Raw genomic sequence first — 24,359 nt, 5'->3', positions numbered from 1 at the left:
GATTTGTGGGTGATATAGCAGTTGATGTTGAAGTACTGTCATCCGAAATTGAGTATTCAGCGGAAATTGAGTGATTGGCTACAACGACATTTTCTATTGTAGACATAGATTCAATAGTATGGATATAAAAATAGGTCTTTTATAAGCTGAAGTTGACCTAACTTTGTTAATGTCATTATCAGATTGACGAGGAGGGTATATATGTGATGAATCAGAGGATGCCATCTGTATTAAAAAGGGGTTACAAGTGAAATTATGTTTATTTATATATGGATGACAAAAAACAATACAATCGGACAAAAAAGGATGTAATTTGTTGTGATTACCGGATAAATGATGTATTCAGCTGAGTAATCGTATAAGTCAAACACGTAATGAGGATGTGTTCAACAGTTTCTTGCTCGTATCCGCAACCCGGGCACAATATGTTGCTAATCTGAATTCCTTTTTTTTCCAGATCCGTCTTTGTCGGTAACCTGCCTTCGACGCCTTTCCATGCTAACATATTGGCTTTAGGTATAGCCCAACCGTTCCAGGTCATTACAAAGCCACTCGACGGGTCCCCGCTTGTGACACACAAATACTCTCTAACGGTTTTAACATTGAAAATCGACTTATTTTTCCGAGTGCCAACCCCACCCATATTGACCCGTCTTCATTCTGGTGTCTCTCAGCAACGCTAAAAGCTACATAAACTCCACCAATGTCTCCCTGGTTGTCGGATTGTTCTTCCATTGCCAATCCCACACAGTCACCTCCCCTATTTTTTTGTAGTTGTGCGCCACACAAGCCCCTTTGTTTGCTGCCATCTTGTACATAATTGGATAGTCATCCATAAGGCACTTGTTCAGAATCCATACATCAACGACATAATCTAATTTTCAACATAATGCACATGTGCATATAATTTAATACAATATCATTTACAATTAACATAATGCACATGTGCATATAATTTAATACAACATCATTTACAGTAAATATAATGCACATGTGCATATCATTTAATATAATATCATTTACAAAGTATATACACCATTTACAGTCAACATAATACCTTTGGTCACAAATCGAATAAACTGCAACTCTTGATGTTCTGTAATTGTAGATGTATTGTGACTATCAACTGTATTATCAGCAAATGGACCAACAATATCACCAACAATGTCAGCATCAGATGTATGAGGAGGATTATCAGAGAATGTATGAGAAGGAACATCAGATGTGTGAGAATCGACACTTGATGAATCAGAGGATGCCATGTAGATATGAGGAGGATTATAAGAGAATGTATGAGGATGAACATCAGATGTGTGAGAATCGACACTTAATGAATCAGAGGATGCCATGGAGAGGGTGTAAATGGTGGGTTGTCGTTGTGAATGCCGCTGGAAACACCGTGATGGAAGCCACCGCCGTGAACCCTAGTGAGTTACGTGAACGCCGTCGGCCACCGTCGTCTGTCGTCGATGTATACAAAGTTCTAGTCTGATGAATGAAACCCTAACTTGAATGAAACCCTAACTGTGGATCTGAACAGAGTTGTGAAGAGGGGCGCGTGTTTTATAACAAATATCACATAATTACAATTTTGCCATGTGTTCACACTGGTTCTCGCGGTTCTCGCAATAAAGGGTGGTTCCTAACGGATCTTTCTCCTATATATATATATATATATATATATATATATATATATATATATATATGTATACATGGGTGGGATTCCTCTACAATGTGTGTTTTTCTTACAAAGTGTAGGAAGTGTTTTGGGCCATTGGATTAGTGGTTTTAATGGTTGAGATTAGATAAGTGGCATTTTTGTAATATATGCATTTTATTTAATGATTGATTTAATTGATTGAGTGCATCTTGGTAATTGAGCATGTTTTTAAAAAAGAAACAACCATCATTCATTTATTCTTGCAGAATTCTCTTCACATTCTCTTTCCTCATTAAAAAAATCTCCTAAAATCATGGATGAAGTTGAATATAAAAGATTTGATTATGTTTAAAATCTGAAATTTACTAAATTGGAGTTTGAATTGTTTTTATCTAGGGACGAGAATCGGAGTTCAGTTTTGTTTTTTTATCAAGTATTGTGTTTTATATTAGTGATAAAACACATTGTGAAGAAACTGCGAAAAAAAAATCTGATAGACCAGAAACTGATAAAACACACTGAGAAGAAACATGTGAAGAAAAACACACTGCGGAGAAAGTATGAAGTAAAACACTGATAAAACACACTGCAACGAACCTGTGAAGAAAAACACATTAATAAAACACATTGTGAAGAAAAACACATTGTGAAGAAACAACCAATAAAAACATACTGCTAAAACACATTGTGAAGAAACCAATAACCTGTAAAACATAACGCCAATAAATACAAAAATGCGTCCTTCATGAAACATAAACTGCTATAACACATAATGAGTAAACCTATAACTGGTAAAACACAACGTCAAGAAATTGTTCAAGAACGATAAGCTGGTGTGTTACGTGTGAAGAAACCATAAAACAAATAAACACAATGTCAAGAATACATGCACATGCAAAAAAAAAAAAAAAAAACTTAATCAAATACTGGCATGTCAAACAACTAAATCAGGATGCATTTACCATGATCACAAACAATCATTGCATTAGATATCAACATTTTTTATCTGCAATATGCAAAAAAAAAAAAAAAAAAATCATCTGAACGATAAGAGAATGATGAACGTTTGATTCTGCGTAACTGATACAATCTATTATCTATATTAAAACAAAACATTTTAGTGCCACTTGGCATTATCTTAAACCTATTAGTGCCACCTGTCATCTAAATACTCCTCACAATTCTCATTTGAGCGGCAACACGTCCATTGACTTCCTCTGCTTCTCTACCGCCTCTGTATTTAGGTTGTAACGCTCATAAAGACTTTTCAAGTTTCCATAATTTTTTGAAATCATCTTCCAAAATATGAAACACATCAAAGCGATTCAAGAACATCAAAATCCTCTGGCGCCCCTTTCTCTCTCTGGCGATTCAAGAACCCCAAAGCGATTTCACCAGATCTATGAAGATTTCACAAGATCCAATTGATTTGAGATCTAAATGATTTCAGATCTTCATTGACCGTCTCTTATTTTCGTCTCATCTCAGGTTCAGCTCTCTCATTTTCATCTCATTCTCTCTGTTTCTTCATCCGTTCAAGATCCAATTTCCTAGAGGTTAGGGTTTGTGACTTCATGTGGAGATTATGTTACATGTTTAATGATGTCATACAAAGTTAGTGCTTGATTTGTTGCTTGAATATGTTAACCATTATTACGATCCATATTTGTTTAGTATAGAAGAATTTTCGTTCTAGGTTCGATTTGTTAGATTTCGCTAATTGAAACTGGTTTGTGCTTTGAAATACATTTTGTGTTTGTGATTTTTGCTTTTACTAGCGTTAATTTCACCTATTTTAATCTTTGTTTTTTATCATCTTTTTTTTTTTTCTCAAATATTGAATTTTTGGGTTTACCCGCATGATTAGCGAAACTAGATTAGTGAAACAAGGTGTGGTTCTTTGTATGATATGTTTTAAATTTCCTTTCTTACGTATGGGTTTCTTGATGCAGACCAAGCGTTTGTTTAAATGTCTCAATGAAACTTTTGAATTGAACATCATCAAAAAGGTATGTTGCATTCTTGAATATGCAAGAGCTTACAACACAGATCATCAGTCAAGGCTGCTGCTTGAAGCAGCTTCCATGATGGTTGAAACCAGGTTTTCTTCTTTAAGTCTTTATGTATACTTATTTGACATAATAAGGGCTTCCGTTTGCATACATGCATACAGAATCAAACAGATCTTAACAAGATTGACATATATTAAATAATGTTCAAATCTTTTCCGAGTGTTCTAATTACGACAACATAGCCTCATACTTTAATGTGCGTTGTACATATTTTCGAATGTGATTACCATGTATTATTGGCTAATAAATTTTGTTATGGTTTGAAGGTTTGCACATATGATAGTGGACAATGCAATTGCCCTTTATAGAACTGTTTTCTCTGGTAGAGGGGAACTATCGGCCCGTCTGATGCATCTTGCAAAGTTCTTGAGGAGCCTTCAGAAGCTGGCAGATGAGGTAATATTTCATCATGTTGTATCCAAACACACTTTAAACATTTGCTTGGTAATTCTACGCGTACTAATTAACTTTTTTGATTAGTTTGGATTAGCTTTGGTGATCACTAATCAAGTGGTGGCTCAAGTAGATAAAAAAATGTGTTTCTATGATGGATGGATTAAGGTTATACATGATCTTCGCTTGCCTCGATGTTATGTTGGTCTTCATTTGAAGCACAGTTACTCGGTATCGTTAGTTGTCAAAGGTTGATAAAAAAATGTGTTTCTATGATGGATGGCTTAAGGTTATACATGATCTTCGCTTGGACGTTGATTGTGTCTTAGTTTTCGAGCGAATTGGTAATTTCACCCTTATTAAGAGAAAAAACTCATTACAAACAATGAATTGCCCTTAAATGGAATGGAAAATGAAATTGCGCGTAGAAATGGATCGTGGTAATCCAAGTTATTTTCATATAATTTTACTTTTTTAACGTGTCTTTATATTAGTAAATAACTTATGTCTTTGTTGTTTCGTATCTAAATTTACTTTTATAATTACATGTTTTATGGTTTAGGGATGTGGTCATGGGATGGTGTGAGTTCATGGATGACAATCATATAGTTGTTGGTTATCGATGGATGCTGAAGTTAAGAAAGGTATATTATTTCTATCCGAAGTAGGGATGACCATTTGGGACTTGAGACCCGTGCCGGTATTAAATTTCCTGTACCGAATATTTTTCGGTACCAAATATGTTCCCACTTTCTGGCGTTTGGGTACCGGTATATTCGGCTCACTATCGGTTCAGTAGTCAATACAGTACCGATATTTTACCGAATTTTACACACAAATACCGGGTCATCGGTGTGGTATCGGTATTTTCAGTATCGGTTCCGTATCATACCGAACATTTTCGGTACCGGTATTTTCGGTACCGGTATTTTCGGTACCGGTATTTTCGGTATCATACTTTCGATACATGTACCGGTACCAAGCTCATCCCTAATCCGAAGTGTTAAAAAATTAAAGGGAAACTCTGATATCTGGTCAATGGCTAGCTTCGTATTCCACGCTGGTTTGTTGGACTGGTCACTACGGCGGTAGCGTTGATGGCGTTGGTTGTTCTACAAGTAGGAACCACCATCAAAACAGGCTCTTCACCGGTGGCAGAAGATGGTATAAGATGGGAAAGGTTAAGTTTCGAGTAATTTGTTAAGATGCCTGATGGTGTAAGCCAAAAACATCATCTTTATTTCTTGTAGGAAATGGTAACTTTCGAGTAATTTGTTTATAATTTCGTTGATAATTTATAGGATGTTTTTGTTCTTATAATGTGTGTGTTTAGTGCTGTAGGTCATCAAGATCTAGAAAACACAAACTGTAGAGGAGATAAAAGAGGCGGTGAAAGGGAAGGCGAAGTTGAATATGGCTCTTAGATGATAGACGTTCTTCTTTTCGAACCATCTGTAAGTATAGAAGAACCCAACCTATTACCTATAGTGGGTGGCCAGCATTGTTTTTTAGATGGCTATGTCCACCTCAAAATGGCTATGTCCACCTCAAAATGTCTATTATTAATTTTCTTGAGATTTTTTAGAACTATTAACATCTTAACTGTGAGATTAGCATATCTTTGACCTTAAAGTCAATGCCATAGTCAACTCAAATTTTGGGAATTTATCTGATTCTTTTGTATATGCAGCATACACAAGTTCTACAGCCTTGATGGAGTACTCTCACCTGAATTAGTAAAGCTTCCTTACCTCCGGTAACTTAAATGCCGAACTTTTTATACACTCAAAATCTAATGAAACTTAAGTATATCCTGTTCTATTTTCAAAGATTTTGCTTACAATTACTTAAGTGGCACAATACCACCTGAATGGGGTTCAACACAGTCACAAGAAATGTGAAATCTCTGTTTTACCCTTGAGTTCCATAGTTTTTATTCTATTAGAACTAAAAGTTGTGAACTTTGAAGTTTGAACATATCCTTCCATATGCACCTCTCTTCTTTGTAACCGTTTAACCGGATCAATCCCATTGGAACTGGGCAATATCACCACCCTCACACAACTGTATGATTTGACTTTTTATCATACGGGTCAAAATCTTTTGTGGTTATATGGATTTTTGTACTCATCTCGAAAACAATCTTGATCAGTAACCTTGAAGCAAACCAGCTTTCAGGAACGGTTCCATCTGCGTTAGGGAGATTAACAAATTTGGATTCATTGTAAGGCTGATTAAGTTTTTCAGTTCCAAATTTTCTTCCTTTAATTAAATTATTTATGCCATGATATTAAATTACAGGATGCTGTCTTCAAACATGTTGACCGGAAGGCTGCCAAGTGCCAACAACCCTTGGTCAACTAGGAAATCTAACAGATTTGTAAAATCTTTACTTTATTCCCTAAGTAAAATTTTTCGATTCCACCGCACATCTTATATGTTAATAACTATATGTTTTTTTAATAAAATGATTTAGGAGGTTGTATGCATAGATAAAACAATGTTAGTCCATTTTTTTAATTATGTTTTTTAATAAAATGATTTTGGAGGTTCTACGCATAGATAATACACTATGAGTTGAGTATACACTTTAAATTGGTGTTGATAAAGGAATTTGGAAAAATATGTTTGTTGGGTCTATAAATCTATACCAAATATATTTGTTCTGTCACACCCCCAAAATCCACCCGCGGATAACACCCGCTTCGGGGGCGTGACTGACCAGGATCCAGCCACCAATTATACTAAGCATTGGTTAATATCGAAGTAATACTTACTAATCATGAGATTAGCAATATCAAGTTCAAAGTTTAAAGTTTTAAAGTTTAAACAGTAACAAGTAGCGGAAGCATAATTAAATAGTTTTTAAACAGTGTTCATAAGGTAAGCATAATAAATGCCCAACACACGGGCAGACGACCACTACACATCCCAAGTAGCTGCTCCAGTCACTGGCCACCTGCAAAGCATGCAGTAAAGGGATCAACAATAATGCTGAGTGAGTTCACTAGTTGTCCAGTTTTAAATTCCAAAAACTCGTTTCACCAGTTAATTTATCCGTTTATACATGCCATGGGGAGCTACCCCAAAAGTTAGCGACTAAACTGTTTTCCAATACCGAACACTAGGTAACCGAATGCGTTTCCGCAGGATGCCCCGATGTCAATGTTCTATCATCATTGACGGATGCCTGAGTACATTAGTTCACGACCGATCCCATACCATGGCACGGTGTGAGGCTGGTAAAACCTAAATAGCGCTATCAACTAATAACCCGTTCGCCTGGCACCGGCGACTAATCGGTATTATGTAGTAGGGACTTGAGTGATAGAGTTGCGTTTAGTGCCGTTAGTTGCAATCCGTATAAACAGTAATTAACTAAAAAGGTTTCCCAATACAAGGGAAGATAAAGTAAGTTTGTTTCCCAATAACTAGAGAAGGAGTGTAGACGGTATCCCCTTTACAAGGGGATAGGGTTGTTTTAGTCTCGTGTCCCAAACCACCGGGACGCATGCTTTTAAGTTGTGAACTCACCTTGGGTTGCTCGGTATGATACGTTACTTGGTTAAGTATGTTGGTCCCCCACGTCCTAGCATGGTTACCAAGTATGGGTCAAGTCGGGTACAAGTAAACACGTATAAAACACACTTAGCATACATGCAAACATCTACAGTAACAAGTATACGTGCAGCCCAGTCATCAGAAAGTCCAACATACAACCAGTTAGCAGATCAGTAAACAGCCCAAACAATAGACAGCCCAACAGTTAAGGCCCAAAACAGCAAAACAGTCAAAACCCAATAACATAAAACGGCCCAGTCGAAACTAAGGTGGTTGCGACTCGCAACCGAGGTTGCGACTCGCAACTGCGGTCTCGGTCCGTCACGCTTTGGTTACGACTCGTAACCGGAGATTGCGACTTAGCAGGTTTGGTTGCGACTCGCAACCAGGTTTGATGCGTGCTGATTGCGACTCGCAACTGGGAGGTTTCGACTGGTCACGCGTGGTTTCGAGTAGCAACCAAAGGTTGCGACTCGCAACCGTGATAACGTGCATGGCAATCCCTTCTAGAACCTGCAGACTTGTACTATCCAATGAAATTGCATTTTCATGTAACTGCTGTACTATTTCCACTAAAACATGTTTGTTGGTCGATTTGTGCACAAATTTGGATCTAAATCAGTATTTTCAAAATATTTGACACATTCAACTTTCCTTCATGATGTTCATACCATAATCAAACAACATTCAACCATAATCATCATTTAAGCACAAAACTTTGAGATCAAAGAACACATTCTTAACACAAACAGTTTTGACACAATCGGCATTATATTCTCGGTTCCAATCTAGCATGATTCATCACAAATCAAAACTCATGAGATCAAGAAATCATGCATACCATTCGGTCAAAAATCATTCTAACAAGCACCTAGCATTATCCGAATAACAAAAACCATTAAACACAAAACCGGATAATTTTCATTAAGACACTAAATCACCTTCAAGCAATCTCTTAGATCATCAAACAAGCATTTCATAGTAACGAACATAAACAATCACTACCAACATTCAAGAGTTATTCAAAATCAACAAGGCCACAAACTAACCGGTTGATGAAGGGTGTGAAGGGTGGTCTTCCTAGTGCGATGTTGAGTTGATCCGAGAGCTTGATGTCTCCGATTTGGTTCCGAGAAGGAGGAGAGGAGAGGAGGTGACCTTGGTCTTGGTTTGCTAGGGTTTAGTGAGAGGAGATAAGGGGAGAGTATGAGAGTGTGAGAAGAGAGTGTGTAAAATGGATAAGGGAGGTGGGGTTGGGTTTATATAGTGCACCGAGTTGGGCTAGGGGGGTTCCGGGTTGGGTTTCTCGGTTACAAGGCCTGATCCGGCCCAAGTGCTTCACTGTTCACTCGAGACCGTGGTCTCGAGTCGGGTCTCAGGTTTGGTTCACATATATATAACACTTATATATATATACATACACATAAGTAAATCGGCACATAACACATAATAACAAATAGTTTTTCATATATTTTTACTGTTAGTCGATTACGTACACGTTTGTTACATCGAAAGGTTATCCGGAAAGATCCGAGGTGTCACATTATCCCCAAGTTTTAGGAACTTTCGTCCCGAAAGTTAAGGCAGCCACTGTCAAGCTAGTGTAAGTGAAAGCGTTTCAACGGGGTGTCACATCATTCCCCCGTTAGTTTGGAATTTCGTCCCGAAATTCGTTCGTAGCTTCAGTGCTGGGATTTTCGTTAGGGAACAACTGGGGATACTTGTGCTTCATCTGGTCTTCCCGCTCCCAGGTATACTCTGGGCCACGTCGCGAGTTCCAACGAACTCGTACAAGAGGTATCTGGCTACGTTTGAGGATTTTGATCTCTCGATCAGTGATCTCAATCGGTTCCTCAGTAAAGTGTAGCTGTTCGTCAATCGTCAGTTCCTTAAAAGGAATCACAAGTGTTTCATCCGACAAACACTTCTTCAGGTTGGATACGTGGAAAACGTTATGTACCGCACTCAGTTCTTCAGGCAGGTTCAATCTATAAGCAACCTTACCGATCTTCTCGGTAATTTCGAATGGTCCGATATATCGCGGATTAAGCTTGCCCCGTTTACCAAAGCGAACCACACCCTTCCAGGGTGAGACTTTAAGTAGAACCCGGTCACCGACCTGGAATTCCAATGGTTTCCTACGCTTATCAGCGTAGCTCTTCTGACGGTCACGAGCTGCCGCCATGCGTTGTCTGATCTGGGCAATCTTTTCCGTTGTATCTACCACCATCTCTGGGCCCGTGATTTGACTATCACCGATTTCCGCCCAGCAGAGAGGTGACCGGCATTTGCGACCGTACAATGCCTCAAAAGGTGCTGCCTGAATACTAGTGTGGTAGCTGTTGTTGTATGAGAACTCTACTAACGGTAGATGCTTCTCCCAATTCTTGCCAAAGTCGATCACACACGCTCTAAGCATGTCTTCTAGAGTTTGGATGGTACGTTCAGACTGTCCATCCGTTTGCGGGTGATAAGCAGTGCTCATATCCAAACGTGAGCCAAAGCATTTGTGCATAGCTTGCCACAGTTCCGAAGTAAATCGAGCGTCTCGGTCGGAAATAATTGAGGTTGGCACTCCGTGCCTCGAAACTACTTCCTTTAAGTAAATCTCTGCCAAGGTAGAAAACTTGTCTGTTTCCTTAATAGCCAGAAAGTGCGCGGACTTGGTCAATCGATCTACGATTACCCAAATAGCATCATTTCCGCGTTGAGATCTAGGTAGCCCTGTAACAAAATCCATGGAAATTTGCTCCCATTTCCATTTCGGAATTTCTGGTTGTTGGAGTAGACCTGCTGGCTTCTGGTATTCTGTCTTGACTCTCGCGCAAGTCAAACATTTGCTAACGTATGTTGCTATGTGGGCCTTCATACCAGGCCACCAGTAGGTAGTCTTTAAATCATGGTACATCTTGTCCGAACCAGGATGTACTGAGTAGCGGGACTTGTGGGCTTCGTCCATCACGAGTTCGCGTAAATCTCCAAAGAGTGGAACCCAGATACGCCCTGTCACATAGTAAGCACCATCTTCTTTCTGTTCCATTTGCTGTCTCGATCCACGCAGAGACTCAGCCCTGATGTTTTCCGGCTTCAATGCTTCAACTTGAGCATTTCGAATCTGGGTAGGGAGGTTAGACTGGATGGTAAGTTGCAGTGCTCGCACGCGCTTTGGTACGGTGTCCTTTCGGCTGAGGGCGTCTGCCACGACATTGGCTTTGCCCGGATGGTATTTGATGGCGCATTCGTAGTCGTTCAAGAGTTCGACCCATCGACGTTGTCTCATGTTCAATTCCTTTTGCCTAAAGATATGCTCGAGACTTCTGTGATCGGTGTAAATGGTGCACTTGGTACCGTACAGGTAATGTCTCCATATCTTAAGAGCAAAAACCACTGCTCCTAATTCCAAGTCGTGCGTCGTGTAGTTCTTTTCATGCGTCTTGAGTTGTCGAGAGGCATAGGCGATAACTTTCTCGCGTTGCATTAACACGCAACCGAGCCCATGAATAGACGCATCGCAGTAAACCACAAAGTCGTCAGTGCCGTCAGGCAACGAGAGAATAGGAGCGCTACAGAGGTTATCCTTAAGCCTCTGAAAAGCAGATTCCTGCGCTGCATTCCACTTGTAGGCGACGCCTTTCTGAGTGAGTGTTGTGAGAGGTTGTGCAATCTTTGAGAATCCCTGAATGAATCTGCGGTAGTAGCCCGCCAAACCCAAGAATTGGCGAACTTCAGTGGGAGTCTTAGGCGTAGGCCAGTTCTTTATCGATTCGATCTTAGCTGGGTCGACATGAATTCCGTTCTTATTAACTACATGGCCGAGGAAATGGACTTCTCGAAGCCAAAAGTCACATTTAGAGAATTTGGCGTACAGTTGCTCGTTGCGAAGGAGTTCGAGGATAAGGCGTAGGTGCTGTTCATGCTCTTCTTGACTTTTTGAATAAATCAAGATGTCGTCGATAAACACAATCACGAATTTGTCGAGGTAAGGCTTACATACGCGGTTCATAAGATCCATGAACACTGCAGGCGCGTTGGTCATTCCAAAAGGCATGACGAGAAATTCATAGTGACCATAACGGGTCCTGAACGCAGTCTTAGAGATGTCTTCGTCACGTACCCTCAACTGATGGTAGCCTGATCGCAGGTCAATCTTTGAATAGTAGCTCGATCCTTGCAACTGATCGAATAGGTCGTCGATGCGCGGGAGAGGGTAACGATTCTTGATGGTAACCTTGTTCAACTCACGATAGTCGATGCACATTCGGAATGTGCCGTCCTTCTTCTTGACAAAGAGCACTGGGGCTCCCCAGGGTGATGAACTAGGACGGATAAATCCTTTATCCAATAATTCTTGTAGTTGCGTAGAGAGTTCCTTCAGTTCTGCAGGGGCTAGACGGTACGGTGCACGAGCTATGGGTGCTGCTCCAGGAGCTAGCTCGATTTGGAATTCGACCTGACGGTGGGGTGGGAGTCCAGGTAGTTCCTCAGGAAATACCTCGGGATAGTCGCGTACTACAGGAAAATCTTCAATCCTCTTTTCCTTATCGTGGGCGTTGGTGACAAGTGCTAAGATAGCGGTGTGCCCTTTCTGCAAACACTTCTGGGCTTTTAGAAGCGAGATAATGCCTGTGACTTCTCCACCTTTGTTGCCTTTGACGATGAGGGGTTGACCAGAACGACGAGGTATACGAACTGCTTTCTCTTGACAGAGGATCTCAGCGCGATGTTTGGATAACCAATCCATACCAATGACGACGTCGAAGCTTCCAAGTTTGACAGGGAAGAGATCGATACTAAACGTATGGCCAGACAATTCTAGGGTGCAGTCGTGGATCACGTGCGTGGCCTCGATGTTCTTACCATTAGCTATCTCGACGGTGTGCTTAGAACTTAATAATGCAGGCGAGTGCTTAAGTTTCTTACTAATGCGAAGGGATACATAACTGGCATCGGCACCGGAATCAAATAACACAGAAACATAACGATCATCAAGTAGGAACTTACCCGCCACGACGTTGGGATCGTTCCTCGCTTCTCCAGCTCCAATCACGAAAGCTCTGCCCCTTGCATTTCCAGCATTGTTATTCTGCTCATTGTTCCCAGCTCCCTGGTTGTTGTTGCGATTCTGATTCAGTTCAGGGCAATCCTTTCGCATGTGCCCTGTTGCCCCACATTTAAAACAAGCTCTGTTGTTTCCCTGCTGCTGTTGCTGTTGAGGTTGTTGCTGATTTTGCCTTGCTGGGAACTGACTTCTGCAATCCTTGGCTTCGTGCCCTATCTTGTGGCATCGCTGACACTGACCCTTGTTACATGCCCCATTGTGGTGCCTGTTACACTTGTTGCACTTAGGGTAGTTTCCCCGGTAGCCACCCTGTTGCTGATTGCCCTTGTTGTTGTCAGTTTTCCTTTGCTGAGCTGGGGCTTGAGTAGGGTTAGCATCCTTGCCCTGATTTCCATCCCACTTTCGTTTTCCATCACTAGAACTTCCTTCCGCAGCACTGATCCTTTTGGGCAACCTGCCCTCTTCCACAGCCTGATCGGTGAGTTTGTGAGCAAGTCGAACGATCGGCTGAATGGTAGTGTGGTTGGCTGAAGTTACATGGCTTCGGATTTCTGGGGCCAGACCCTTGATGTACAGTTCGATCCTTCGGTACATGGGTCGAGACATGTTTGGACAAAGAGCAGCATAGTCGTTGGACAGCTTGGTGTAGGTCTCAATCTCTGACCCAACCATCTTGAGTTCATAGTACTCATTCTCCAGCTTGTGGATGTCATCCCTGTGACAGTACTCTTCCTTGATCATATCCTTGAAATCTTCCCACGCAGTAGCGTTTGCAGTCTCCAAACCAAGCATCTGAATTTGCGCTTTCCACCATGAAAGTGCGCTTCCCTCTAGAGTACCAGTAGCAAACTTCACCCAGTTAGCAGTTGGGCATTCACAGACAGCAAAAACAGCTTCGACCTTCTCAATCCAGTGCAGGAGGCCTATGGCACCCTCCGTGCCATTGAAAGGAAGAGGCTTGCAATCCATAAAGGTCTTGAAGGTACAAACACGTGGTTGCACAGGTGCAGGCTGACCTATAGGGTGAGCTGCGAAAGCTGCAGCCACAGTGTTGAGCAGGCTAGTGAACTGAGCCGGGGTCATGTTGACGTTTCCTCGTCCGCGTCCACTCATTGTCTTCATAACCAGAAAACATAGTATGAGTGCGTGATAGCGAGAATAAGATAGAAGAGAGAAGATGTATCTATCTAATCAGGCAACTAGTACGTATAGCAAAGCAGAAAGCATAAGACAAGTAAGCAAGTAACTATGGGTCCGAGCTATGAGGTCAGATAAGTCGAGCCTTGTACTTGGAGTGTAGTGTCGTCACGAGTCACGGGTTATAGTCTGGTTTTTTTTCTCAAAAAGATTTTTCCCCTTTTTAAAACCAAGTTCACTATAACCAATGGCTCTGATACCAATCTGTCACACCCCCAAAATCCACCCGCGGATAACACCCGCTTCGGGGGCGTGACTGACCAGGATCCAGCCACCAATTATACTAAGCATTGGTTAATATCGAAGTAATACTTACTAATCATGAGATTAGCAATATCAAGTTCAAAGTTTAAAGTTTTAAAGTTTAAACAGTAACAAGTAGCGGAAGCATAATTAAATAGTTTTTAAACAGTGTTCATAAGGTAAGCATAATAAATGCCCAACACACGGGCAGACGACCACTACACATCCCAAGTAGCTGCTCCAGTCACTGGCCACCTGCAAAGCATGCAGTAAAGGGATCAACAATAATGCTGAGTGAGTTCACTAGTTGTCCAGTTTTAAATTCCAAAAACTCGTTTCACCAGTTAATTTATCCGTTTATACATGCCATGGGGAGCTACCCCAAAAGTTAGCGACTAAACTGTTTTCCAATACCGAACACTAGGTAACCGAATGCGTTTCCGCAGGATGCCCCGATGTCAATGTTCTATCATCATTGACGGATGCCTGAGTACATTAGTTCACGACCGATCCCATACCATGGCACGGTGTGAGGCTGGTAAAACCTAAATAGCGCTATCAACTAATAACCCGTTCGCCTGGCACCGGCGACTAATCGGTATTATGTAGTAGGGACTTGAGTGATAGAGTTGCGTTTAGTGCCGTTAGTTGCAATCCGTATAAACAGTAATTAACTAAAAAGGTTTCCCAATACAAGGGAAGATAAAGTAAGTTTGTTTCCCAATAACTAGAGAAGGAGTGTAGACGGTATCCCCTTTACAAGGGGATAGGGTTGTTTTAGTCTCGTGTCCCAAACCACCGGGACGCATGCTTTTAAGTTGTGAACTCACCTTGGGTTGCTCGGTATGATACGTTACTTGGTTAAGTATGTTGGTCCCCCACGTCCTAGCATGGTTACCAAGTATGGGTCAAGTCGGGTACAAGTAAACACGTATAAAACACACTTAGCATACATGCAAACATCTACAGTAACAAGTATACGTGCAGCCCAGTCATCAGAAAGTCCAACATACAACCAGTTAGCAGATCAGTAAACAGCCCAAACAATAGACAGCCCAACAGTTAAGGCCCAAAACAGCAAAACAGTCAAAACCCAATAACATAAAACGGCCCAGTCGAAACTAAGGTGGTTGCGACTCGCAACCGAGGTTGCGACTCGCAACTGCGGTCTCGGTCCGTCACGCTTTGGTTACGACTCGTAACCGGAGATTGCGACTTAGCAGGTTTGGTTGCGACTCGCAACCAGGTTTGATGCGTGCTGATTGCGACTCGCAACTGGGAGGTTTCGACTGGTCACGCGTGGTTTCGAGTAGCAACCAAAGGTTGCGACTCGCAACCGTGATAACGTGCATGGCAATCCCTTCTAGAACCTGCAGACTTGTACTATCCAATGAAATTGCATTTTCATGTAACTGCTGTACTATTTCCACTAAAACATGTTTGTTGGTCGATTTGTGCACAAATTTGGATCTAAATCAGTATTTTCAAAATATTTGACACATTCAACTTTCCTTCATGATGTTCATACCATAATCAAACAACATTCAACCATAATCATCATTTAAGCACAAAACTTTGAGATCAAAGAACACATTCTTAACACAAACAGTTTTGACACAATCGGCATTATATTCTCGGTTCCAATCTAGCATGATTCATCACAAATCAAAACTCATGAGATCAAGAAATCATGCATACCATTCGGTCAAAAATCATTCTAACAAGCACCTAGCATTATCCGAATAACAAAAACCATTAAACACAAAACCGGATAATTTTCATTAAGACACTAAATCACCTTCAAGCAATCTCTTAGATCATCAAACAAGCATTTCATAGTAACGAACATAAACAATCACTACCAACATTCAAGAGTTATTCAAAATCAACAAGGCCACAAACTAACCGGTTGATGAAGGGTGTGAAGGGTGGTCTTCCTAGTGCGATGTTGAGTTGATCCGAGAGCTTGATGTCTCCGATTTGGTTCCGAGAAGGAGGAGAGGAGAGGAGGTGACCTTGGTCTTGGTTTGCTAGGGTTTAGTGAGAGGAGATAAGGGGAGAGTATGAGAGTGTGAGAAGAGAGTGTGTAAAATGGATAAGGGAGGTGGGGTTGGGTTTATATAGTGCACCGAGTTGGGCTAGGGGGGTTCCGGGTTGGGTTTCTCGGTTACAAGGCCTGATCCGGCCCAAGTGCTTCACTGTTCACTCGAGACCGTGGTCTCGAGTCGGGTCTCAGGTTTGGTTCACATATATATAACACTTATATATATATACATACACATAAGTAAATCGGCACATAACACATAATAACAAATAGTTTTTCATATATTTTTACTGTTAGTCGATTACGTACACGTTTGTTACATCGAAAGGTTATCCGGAAAGATCCGAGGTGTCACATGTTCGGCCTATGAACTTTCACATTTGTTCTCTGTTTGAAGCACATACAGTTAGGTATCTGTGTATACCAGGGCTTGTGTGAAAATTAGAAATATAATGGAATGTCTACTTGGTGTGTGTGTGTTCGGATAAGTAATGAGGTGGGTTTCGTGGTGTGAGTCTTGGTGTGCGTAGAAATAAATGGGCGTATATATGATAGTTTCATCACTGTTTGGGTACATCAGTAGGTGTAATGTGTATTTTTTTTCTTCTATGGGTTGAATTAGTTGCTTCAGTTAGGGTGACCCAAATAGTCAATGTGTGCATGTTATTCAATCTCATAAGCCCCCATTTAATTTAATCCTATGTGTTTATGTTATGATACATTTTTTTTGTTGGTAATGTTTGCCAAACATGAATGGTTATCCACTTATAAGAAATTATATTCAATTGAACGCCAATTCGGCTTTAGGCGGATTGAAAGGAAGCGACAATGCGGTAATTAAGTTCTTACATTATTGTTACAATTCCGTGTAAACTTTCAGTGACCTTTTTTATAGCGACTGTATCAATTACCTTGGCCCGTGGTCGGCCCTTTTACAAACGAGCCAATTTCGAGTGAGTTGCGAGCTTTTTGAACAACCCTTACTTTTTTGCCTTTTTGCAGCGCTCAACGGTTGAATGACTTGGGTGAAGAATCAACCAGACTTCCTCCCTTCCTCTCTGGATGTAGGTAAGTATTGCTTACCTTAATAGAAATCATGGATCTACCGTTGCCGAAACTAGAGTTGACAAATTGTGCGGGATTGGTCAAAATGGGTCGGGCCAGTTTAAGCCCATCAATACTTTTTATGTCCATTTTGTATATACTTTAGACTACTATTTCTTTTTAGCTAATTTTCCTTCCACATTAAAACCATTATCAATGAAATACATTTTGACCCGTTATCAAAATGGGTCAGACTTTTATAGTCTGTTAAAAGTTGCAGAAAAAATACCTGGACTTTATTTTTTATATGATGTCAATATAACGCTAAGGACTGTTTTTTCTCCGTATTTATGAAAAAATAAGGATTTTTTTCGAATGTGAATGATGACTTTTGTTAGGGCTGGAAACGAGACGAGCTATGTCTGGGTAAAGTGAGCATAACCGCCTCGACTCATTTATCTTTACGAGTTGAAATGTTGTGCTCTATCCAGCTCATCAACCCGTCACATTTCACTTATATAAATCGGTTGAATAAGATTGTAGGTGGAAGCGGGATCCATTTAAAATTCGGGTCATCCATCTCTTAAATATGGATCCTATATATTGTCTACTTCACAACCACAATACTTGACTTCATAATTTTTTATTTATTTCATCATTTATTTACTTAACAAGAGTTGTATTTAAAAGTGTAGATTGAAGATTCTTTTTCATTATAGTTTTATAAGTGAAGTTATGTTTTTAACATGTTCCAAAGTTTTATAAAGCCCAAGTAGTCACGCATAGTTTTCAAAAGTAAACTAAATGTATAGTGTAGTGGCTAAATGTATAACATCGTGTTCTTTATAACACCCCCCTTATGTTACTTTATTTGCATTACTTTTATTTATACACTAATGTAATTTTAATTTTCCAGCCCGGGTTGCTACCCGGGTGATCTGGAATGTTAGATGATATTATAAATGATGTGTATACACTAATTGATTTCATAATACTTGACTTCATACTTTTTTATAACAAAAGAAGTAATGTAAATTAATAAGATACCAGACAAAGGGTCAAACGGGTCCGCAGGTTAAGTGGGTTGTAAAGGCGTTATTGCGTGTTTATAGAGATTGATGAAGAATATCTTTTACATATAGGATTATCAGTGAATGTCCTCACAAATTAAAAAATTATTAGAGATTAAATTATTTGTCTCATTGTAGTTTACTAATTTATTATTACTTGAACGGTCATTTAATTCAAACGATTAGTTCAATAAATTAAACTTATTCATTTGTGTTTTAGTCCACCCGCGAACCTCGCGGGTTCTTAAACTAGTTCCATATATAAGATATAGGGTTTCCTTAAAAGTCTCATTTTGTTGTTTTAGATTTATCTTTTTCAAAAATAACTTATTTAGTGAATTACAATTGTACCCTTTTATTAAAATTCTCTACATGACACATGTCATAACCATACCACTTCCTACACTTTCTTGAAAAATATGACTTTGTAGCCAACTCCCACCCATGTATACGTATAGGATCAAGATCAAGGGAAAATCACTCCGAGTTGTGAGAACATACAGAACTCGGCCTTCCCGTGCGAGTTTTGCCCCCATTTTTTCACACCCTTAAATTAAAATGTTTCGAAAGACTGCTGTAAGAAAAAGTTAAAAAAAAAAAAATTCGAAGTGGTGTTTTTCAGCCCCTTACATCAGCTGTAAAAAGTTGATGACATAAGAGCATAACCTCACTTTTTACAGCATTTACGGCTGTCGTAAATGAAAAAAAAACTAGATTTAAAAAAAATTGGATAAGTTGATTTTTTTCGGATTTTTGATAAAAAAATTTTGAAAAAACCTTTTGTAAGGCTGAGTTCTCTAAGTTCTCACAACTCGTATAAGTTTTCATTTTACCCTAACCCATCTATATATATATATATGGTGGGGTTCTAGAGTGAACACTAGTGTATTTGCGATTTGAGTGAACAAATCCTGGCCATTGATCTACACACGTGTATGGCCAGGATTAGTTCACTCAGTTCGAAAGCTACACTAGTGTTCACTGTTGAACCTAATAGGGAAAATTGTATTTTTTTCAGGACAGATGAGCGTGTGTCAAGCAGTCGTCTGGTACGAATAAAAAGTACACCGAGTCAACCAGTTAAAACAAAACACTATCTTAGTTTTGTCAAAAAAATGAAACACTAAAACGATAGCATGATCGTAATTTTACACCGGGGGCAAAATCGTAATTTGACGGGGAAAAAACAAAAACGATGACAAAACTGTAAATTTAAACCGAGGGTAGAATTGTAATTTAGTTGGGATGGAAAAAACAAAACTAATGTCAAAACTGTAAATTTAAACGGGGGAAAATCATATTTTTGTTGAATGACATTATTGGTCACTACCCATTTTAACCAACAGCAAGAAAACACTATTCCCTACCATGTTTTTTGTTGTTATAGTAAAAGTAAATAAATAAATAAATATGAAAATGAATATAGAGCAGGAAACAAAAATGGCTATTTTTCTTTTTGACATAACTTTCTAAAGTCACTATTTTGTTGACGGTTCCTAAATGGCACCTTTTTGTAGTTAATGAGTTTACGCTCACCCGCGGGATGTTAATTATGAATATCGAGTTGACACGCTTATCATTTGCAAAGTTGCTCATCTTAGATCAAGATCACCTTGAACATATTGGATTATTGGTTACTCAACATGCTTGGTCATGTGATTTCTCATCAATAATAATGCTAATTTTGGATAACGCTAAATACAACAATGGAAGGAATAAAATTTTGTGAATGCATATTATTTGGTCAACAGTTGTTTAATGCATGTACTATCTTCGTGTATTTTAATGTGAAAACATCAGTACTGATACATTGTCTTACATGAAAAGTTGTTTAATGGTTAGGTAAAAAAACACCACACATGCATAACAATTTCGTCTGTACATGTGTGTATCAACCAATCGATAGATACACATCAACAAAAAGAAATGGTATATTTATATACGCAACTACATAACACTTTCAAATTACAAAAAGATGGATCTAGATTCCAACATAATGTCATAAGATCCCTCCAAGAAATCAACAAAAAACATAGATATTATCTCCGATTAAAATGCGTCGAAGAAACCATTTAAATCGAAATTTATGAATGTTAACAAATATAAAAATTGACTGAAAATCAAAAGCAATTAATTAAAAAACATGTTGAATTCTCGTTTTAACTTGACATCCCAACTTTATTGAAGAAAGTTTCTTTGGATTTACATTCAAAATTTCGTTCGCCTCGCCCGAAAAAACAATTCTTTGATATGCCTTCAAAAAACAACAGTCGTCTTAATCATACTTGATCGATTCTGATAAAGAATGATTTCGATATTTTTTAATCAATCAATCAACTCCTTCTGACTGATTCCTTTTGAGTATCAATTTAAACACGAAAACGGTGTGGTGTGAAATTTGAAGGGATTGCTTCAAAAACTAATTATGGATTTCTTTTCCACAAACATCATCGTCTCTCTCTCCGCTCGATCCCTTGATGTTATTTGTGTTTCAATTCAGTTATGGATTTTATGCCTTCAAATGTTGTCTTGAGTCATCACACTTTTTCGTACGGATCAATGCTTAAGATTTCAAAAACAAAGAATCATTCACCCCACGACACCACTTACGGGGGGATTTAGGCTTTTCCAATCAATTAAAGATTTAATGTATCAATCCCTTCAAATTAGTAGGGAAAAAAGGACAAACATGGAAGAGGGCATATGCTTGATCGATTGAATAGAGTATATAAATATTGCCTTTGATGTGGAACATGACTCATCGATTGCTTTAATGGAGCGTGTAGGATTGAGGACAGGATTTGGCGATGTTGAAGGCAGTTATGGATTAACAAATGATCATGTCACGGTACAACATGCAAATAATATGGTATATTTATGTGTAGTGGCGGATCTAGAAACGGATCGTAGCCGTAACGTTTTATAAATAAGCGGTAACGAAATCGAAAAAACGTCAAATTTTTCCAAAATTTACACTAATTTTTTCAAAATTTTCCGAGCCAAGCCGTAACGGAGGTTGCCCCTTTGTAAGCCCTAGGTCCGCCCCTATTTATGTGGAAATTGGAATTCATGATTCACTCGACGGAATAAAAGGTGTGTCGGTTAGTGGACAAGTTTCATACTTTTATTGGTGACCGACGTGAGTTGATAAATGTAACAAACGTGTGTGTTTGTTAAACAAAGAATATACATACCCTAAGTTGCTAATTGTATAAGAGGGTATAATTATTTACGGATTTTCAACGGGTTAGTATAGAATTAAAACCACCAAAGATACACTCTATACAAAGTCTTTTTGTTTTTCTTCCAAAAAAAAGTATTTTTTTTTTAATTTCAAACAAAGTCGTCAAAAATCCTTCGTAAGAACTTCTGACATAAATCCGTCAACATACATGAAAAAAGTTTCCCGTCATAAAAGAATAGTCCAACTCAACTAGTGTTGACACTCAGTATAAACCCTATCAAAATACGCAAGGAAAAATTTGTGTATCGTGTATTGTTTGGTATGTTTGTTTCAAACATGAATGATCTATGAATAACATAACTTGGATTTGTATATATATATTAAAAAACAATTAACGCCTATTTGAACCTCGTGAAGGAAATTCAATGGTCCATATAGCAAGTTGAGTTGCGATCATCAAATCCGCGACTTTTTTCAATGTATCTTGTTTTACCGGACCTTCCAATCCAGGCATTGCAAAATCATCATCCTGGCAGGATTGGAGAGCGTTGACGGCGTTTTGAAGCCACGTTTTGATGTTTCTACTATGGAACATGAATTCTTGCATGTCCTGTATCTTTTGAGCAGCCTCTAAGTCATCTACCTCCTTTAGGGTTTTCCTCATGTCATCAACGGTAACATCAATCGCGTCTAAACAACCCTTGATAGCCGCAACCTCATTGGCTTGTAGATTTCCACGTCGGGCCCAATCCGTCATGTTTGCCTTTAGCATTAGGCTTCTTTGAAGGCCGAAATTGATGATCTTACGAATGGTGTTATTGGGATCGACTTCTTTTTCTTTCTTTAACCTCTCTATTGTTTTCTTGCATGCCTCTGGGTTGCTGGATTCTTTGCATATATCTTCGGTCAATGCCGATACAAGAATTGTTGTAACTACCCAAAATATCACTAACTTTACAAATAAAAAGATTATTGTGGATTTCGACATGTTTTATCGCTTTTTTTCAAGATTGTCTCTTTACATTTTTGTTTCATATGTTTCTCTGTTTGCACGAATTTGATGGAAAAGGATAAAAAAAGACCTTCCATTATTTTTAGATGGTTGTTGGAATTATTTAGTTAAAAAAGGAAAGAAATCCATTAATTGATGGAAAAGGATTAAGAATGACCTTCCATTATTTTTAGAAGGTTCTTAGATTTTTTTTATTAGTTAAAAAAAGGAAAGAAATCCATTAATCAACAAAGTCTCAATATAGGGGGTTGTGGGTTCCTATAGGGTGTAGTCATGACACTCATGACCCTCTATCATGTCATGTCATTCACCTCTAATCTACCATCTAAAACCACTACCTTAAGGGTCTGGTCATGACCCAAATCATTATCCACTTATTTATTTTAATTTATCTTTGTCTAAAGAAAAAGAAAATGATTTCTTGAAAATGGAAAGGAGGACCATGGTTGCCATGGTTTAATCCATACAAACCATAAGTTGAAAGAAATTTGAATTGTGAAATCCGAGTACAAATACTTGGATGTACCAAGTGTTCATGTGGTATTTCCCTCTGTTTAGAAATGTTTGCTTATGAATTTTTGAGCATGTGCAGAACTTGATTTAAATCAAGAAATAGGGGTTGCTGAAGACTGAGATATTGTTGGTTGCTGACAAAGCATGAAGCATCACAACAACAAGATGCGCCTGAGTCAGAAGAACCAGATACGAGTCATCATCTGACAGTTATAGTACATTTTTAGATGGTTGTTAGAATTATTCTTTTCAACAAGATTTTCAAGTGAAGGTGATCATGATCAAGAAGAACAAAAGAGCCCAAGTTTGAAAATGAAAAGATGAAGTATCTTCCTATTCCTACAGAGACATGATAAAGACAACAGTTTGATAAAGACACCATAAACCTAGGGGATATTGTAAGGCCATATAATTGAGTAGGTTTACGCTTATCTTTATCAAACACAATTATAAGCTATTGGACTTAGTTTTCTAGTGGGTTAGAAAGTATTTGGATAAGCCATGTGGCTAATTAAAGGTTGTGGGCTTGGGTTAGGCCATGTAGGCCGAATGCTTGGTGGACCCTATATAATGACATGTTTAGTTCATTATTAGGGTTAGCACATTAGAAACAATTTAGAGCTTTGTTGTTTACATTTTTGTTCTTCTTGGCATTTTCGATTTTCTATGTTAGTTGCAACAGACGAGTTTTATACTCGTGTGCAATCTAATCAGTTTGGTTATTCTTGTTCTTATCACTTTCATTAGTGTTCCGCGCTTTTGATCGTGTTAGTGATATTCGATTGATAGTTTCTGGACTTACAAGTCGAGTTAAATATAATACGTTTTCATTAAACGGTATAAATTGAGTTACTTTACGTTTCATGAGTCAAATCAAATATAATACGTTTTTGTGCTTAATTTTTATTGACATTTTCAGTTGGTCTATATTTTGGCGTTATGTACGTATTGGTATAAATTCAAGTTGTTTTACGTTTCAACGTAATGACATTTTGACTCCCCCCCCCCTCTAGTTTTACATTCTTATATCTATGTACGTATTGGTATAATATGTTTTTGTGCTTATTTTTATTTATGGACGTTTTCAGTTGGTCTATACTTCATCAATAAGCAATTGCAAAAACAAAAAAAAAAAAAAAAAAAAAAAAAATCAGCAAGCTCAAATCACGTTAAAAACTGACCCTGCAACGCGGGAAATCAATTCAGGTTATAATTATAAATCTAGTAATTACTCGTGAATATTAAAAAAAGTAGTTGCAAAGCAATTACAATACATAAATCTAATGTTTATCTCGAGTCTCTTAGTC

General features: G+C 38.7%; 1 protein-coding gene and 1 long non-coding RNA gene across 15 annotated transcripts; one reads left to right on the top strand and one right to left on the bottom strand.

Annotated features, from left to right (window-relative positions):
- Positions 1–2,840: 2,840 nt before the first annotated feature.
- LOC110916792 lies at positions 2,841–18,149 on the top strand. 14 transcript variants are annotated; one of them, XR_004884100.1, is made up of 9 exons: positions 2,841–3,216; positions 3,613–3,669; positions 3,710–3,761; positions 3,999–4,128; positions 4,213–4,769; positions 5,172–5,381; positions 5,459–5,579; positions 5,816–6,349; positions 6,427–6,785. It is a non-coding gene; the product is annotated as an uncharacterized LOC110916792 (long non-coding RNA). The 14 variants fall into 14 exon arrangements; XR_004884091.1 differs by adding an exon at positions 17,232–18,149 and having other exon boundaries at positions 2,842–3,148; positions 3,613–3,761; positions 6,427–6,505; XR_004884099.1 differs by having other exon boundaries at positions 2,842–3,148.
- A 3,769-nt stretch (positions 18,150–21,918) lies between these two features.
- LOC110919463 (pectinesterase inhibitor 4-like) lies at positions 21,919–22,515 on the bottom strand. Its single transcript, XM_022163729.1, has one exon. It carries the CDS (start codon positions 22,513–22,515, stop codon positions 21,919–21,921), a length of 597 nt encoding a protein of 198 aa, XP_022019421.1.
- Between the last annotated feature and the right edge of the window lie 1,844 nt (positions 22,516–24,359).

Source organism: Helianthus annuus, chromosome 16 (assembly GCF_002127325.2).
Source record: "Helianthus annuus cultivar XRQ/B chromosome 16, HanXRQr2.0-SUNRISE, whole genome shotgun sequence".
NCBI classification, from domain to species: domain Eukaryota; kingdom Viridiplantae; phylum Streptophyta; class Magnoliopsida; order Asterales; family Asteraceae; genus Helianthus; species Helianthus annuus.
Note: the sequence above shows the minus strand (reverse complement) of the source record. Positions and strands in the feature narration are given on the sequence as shown.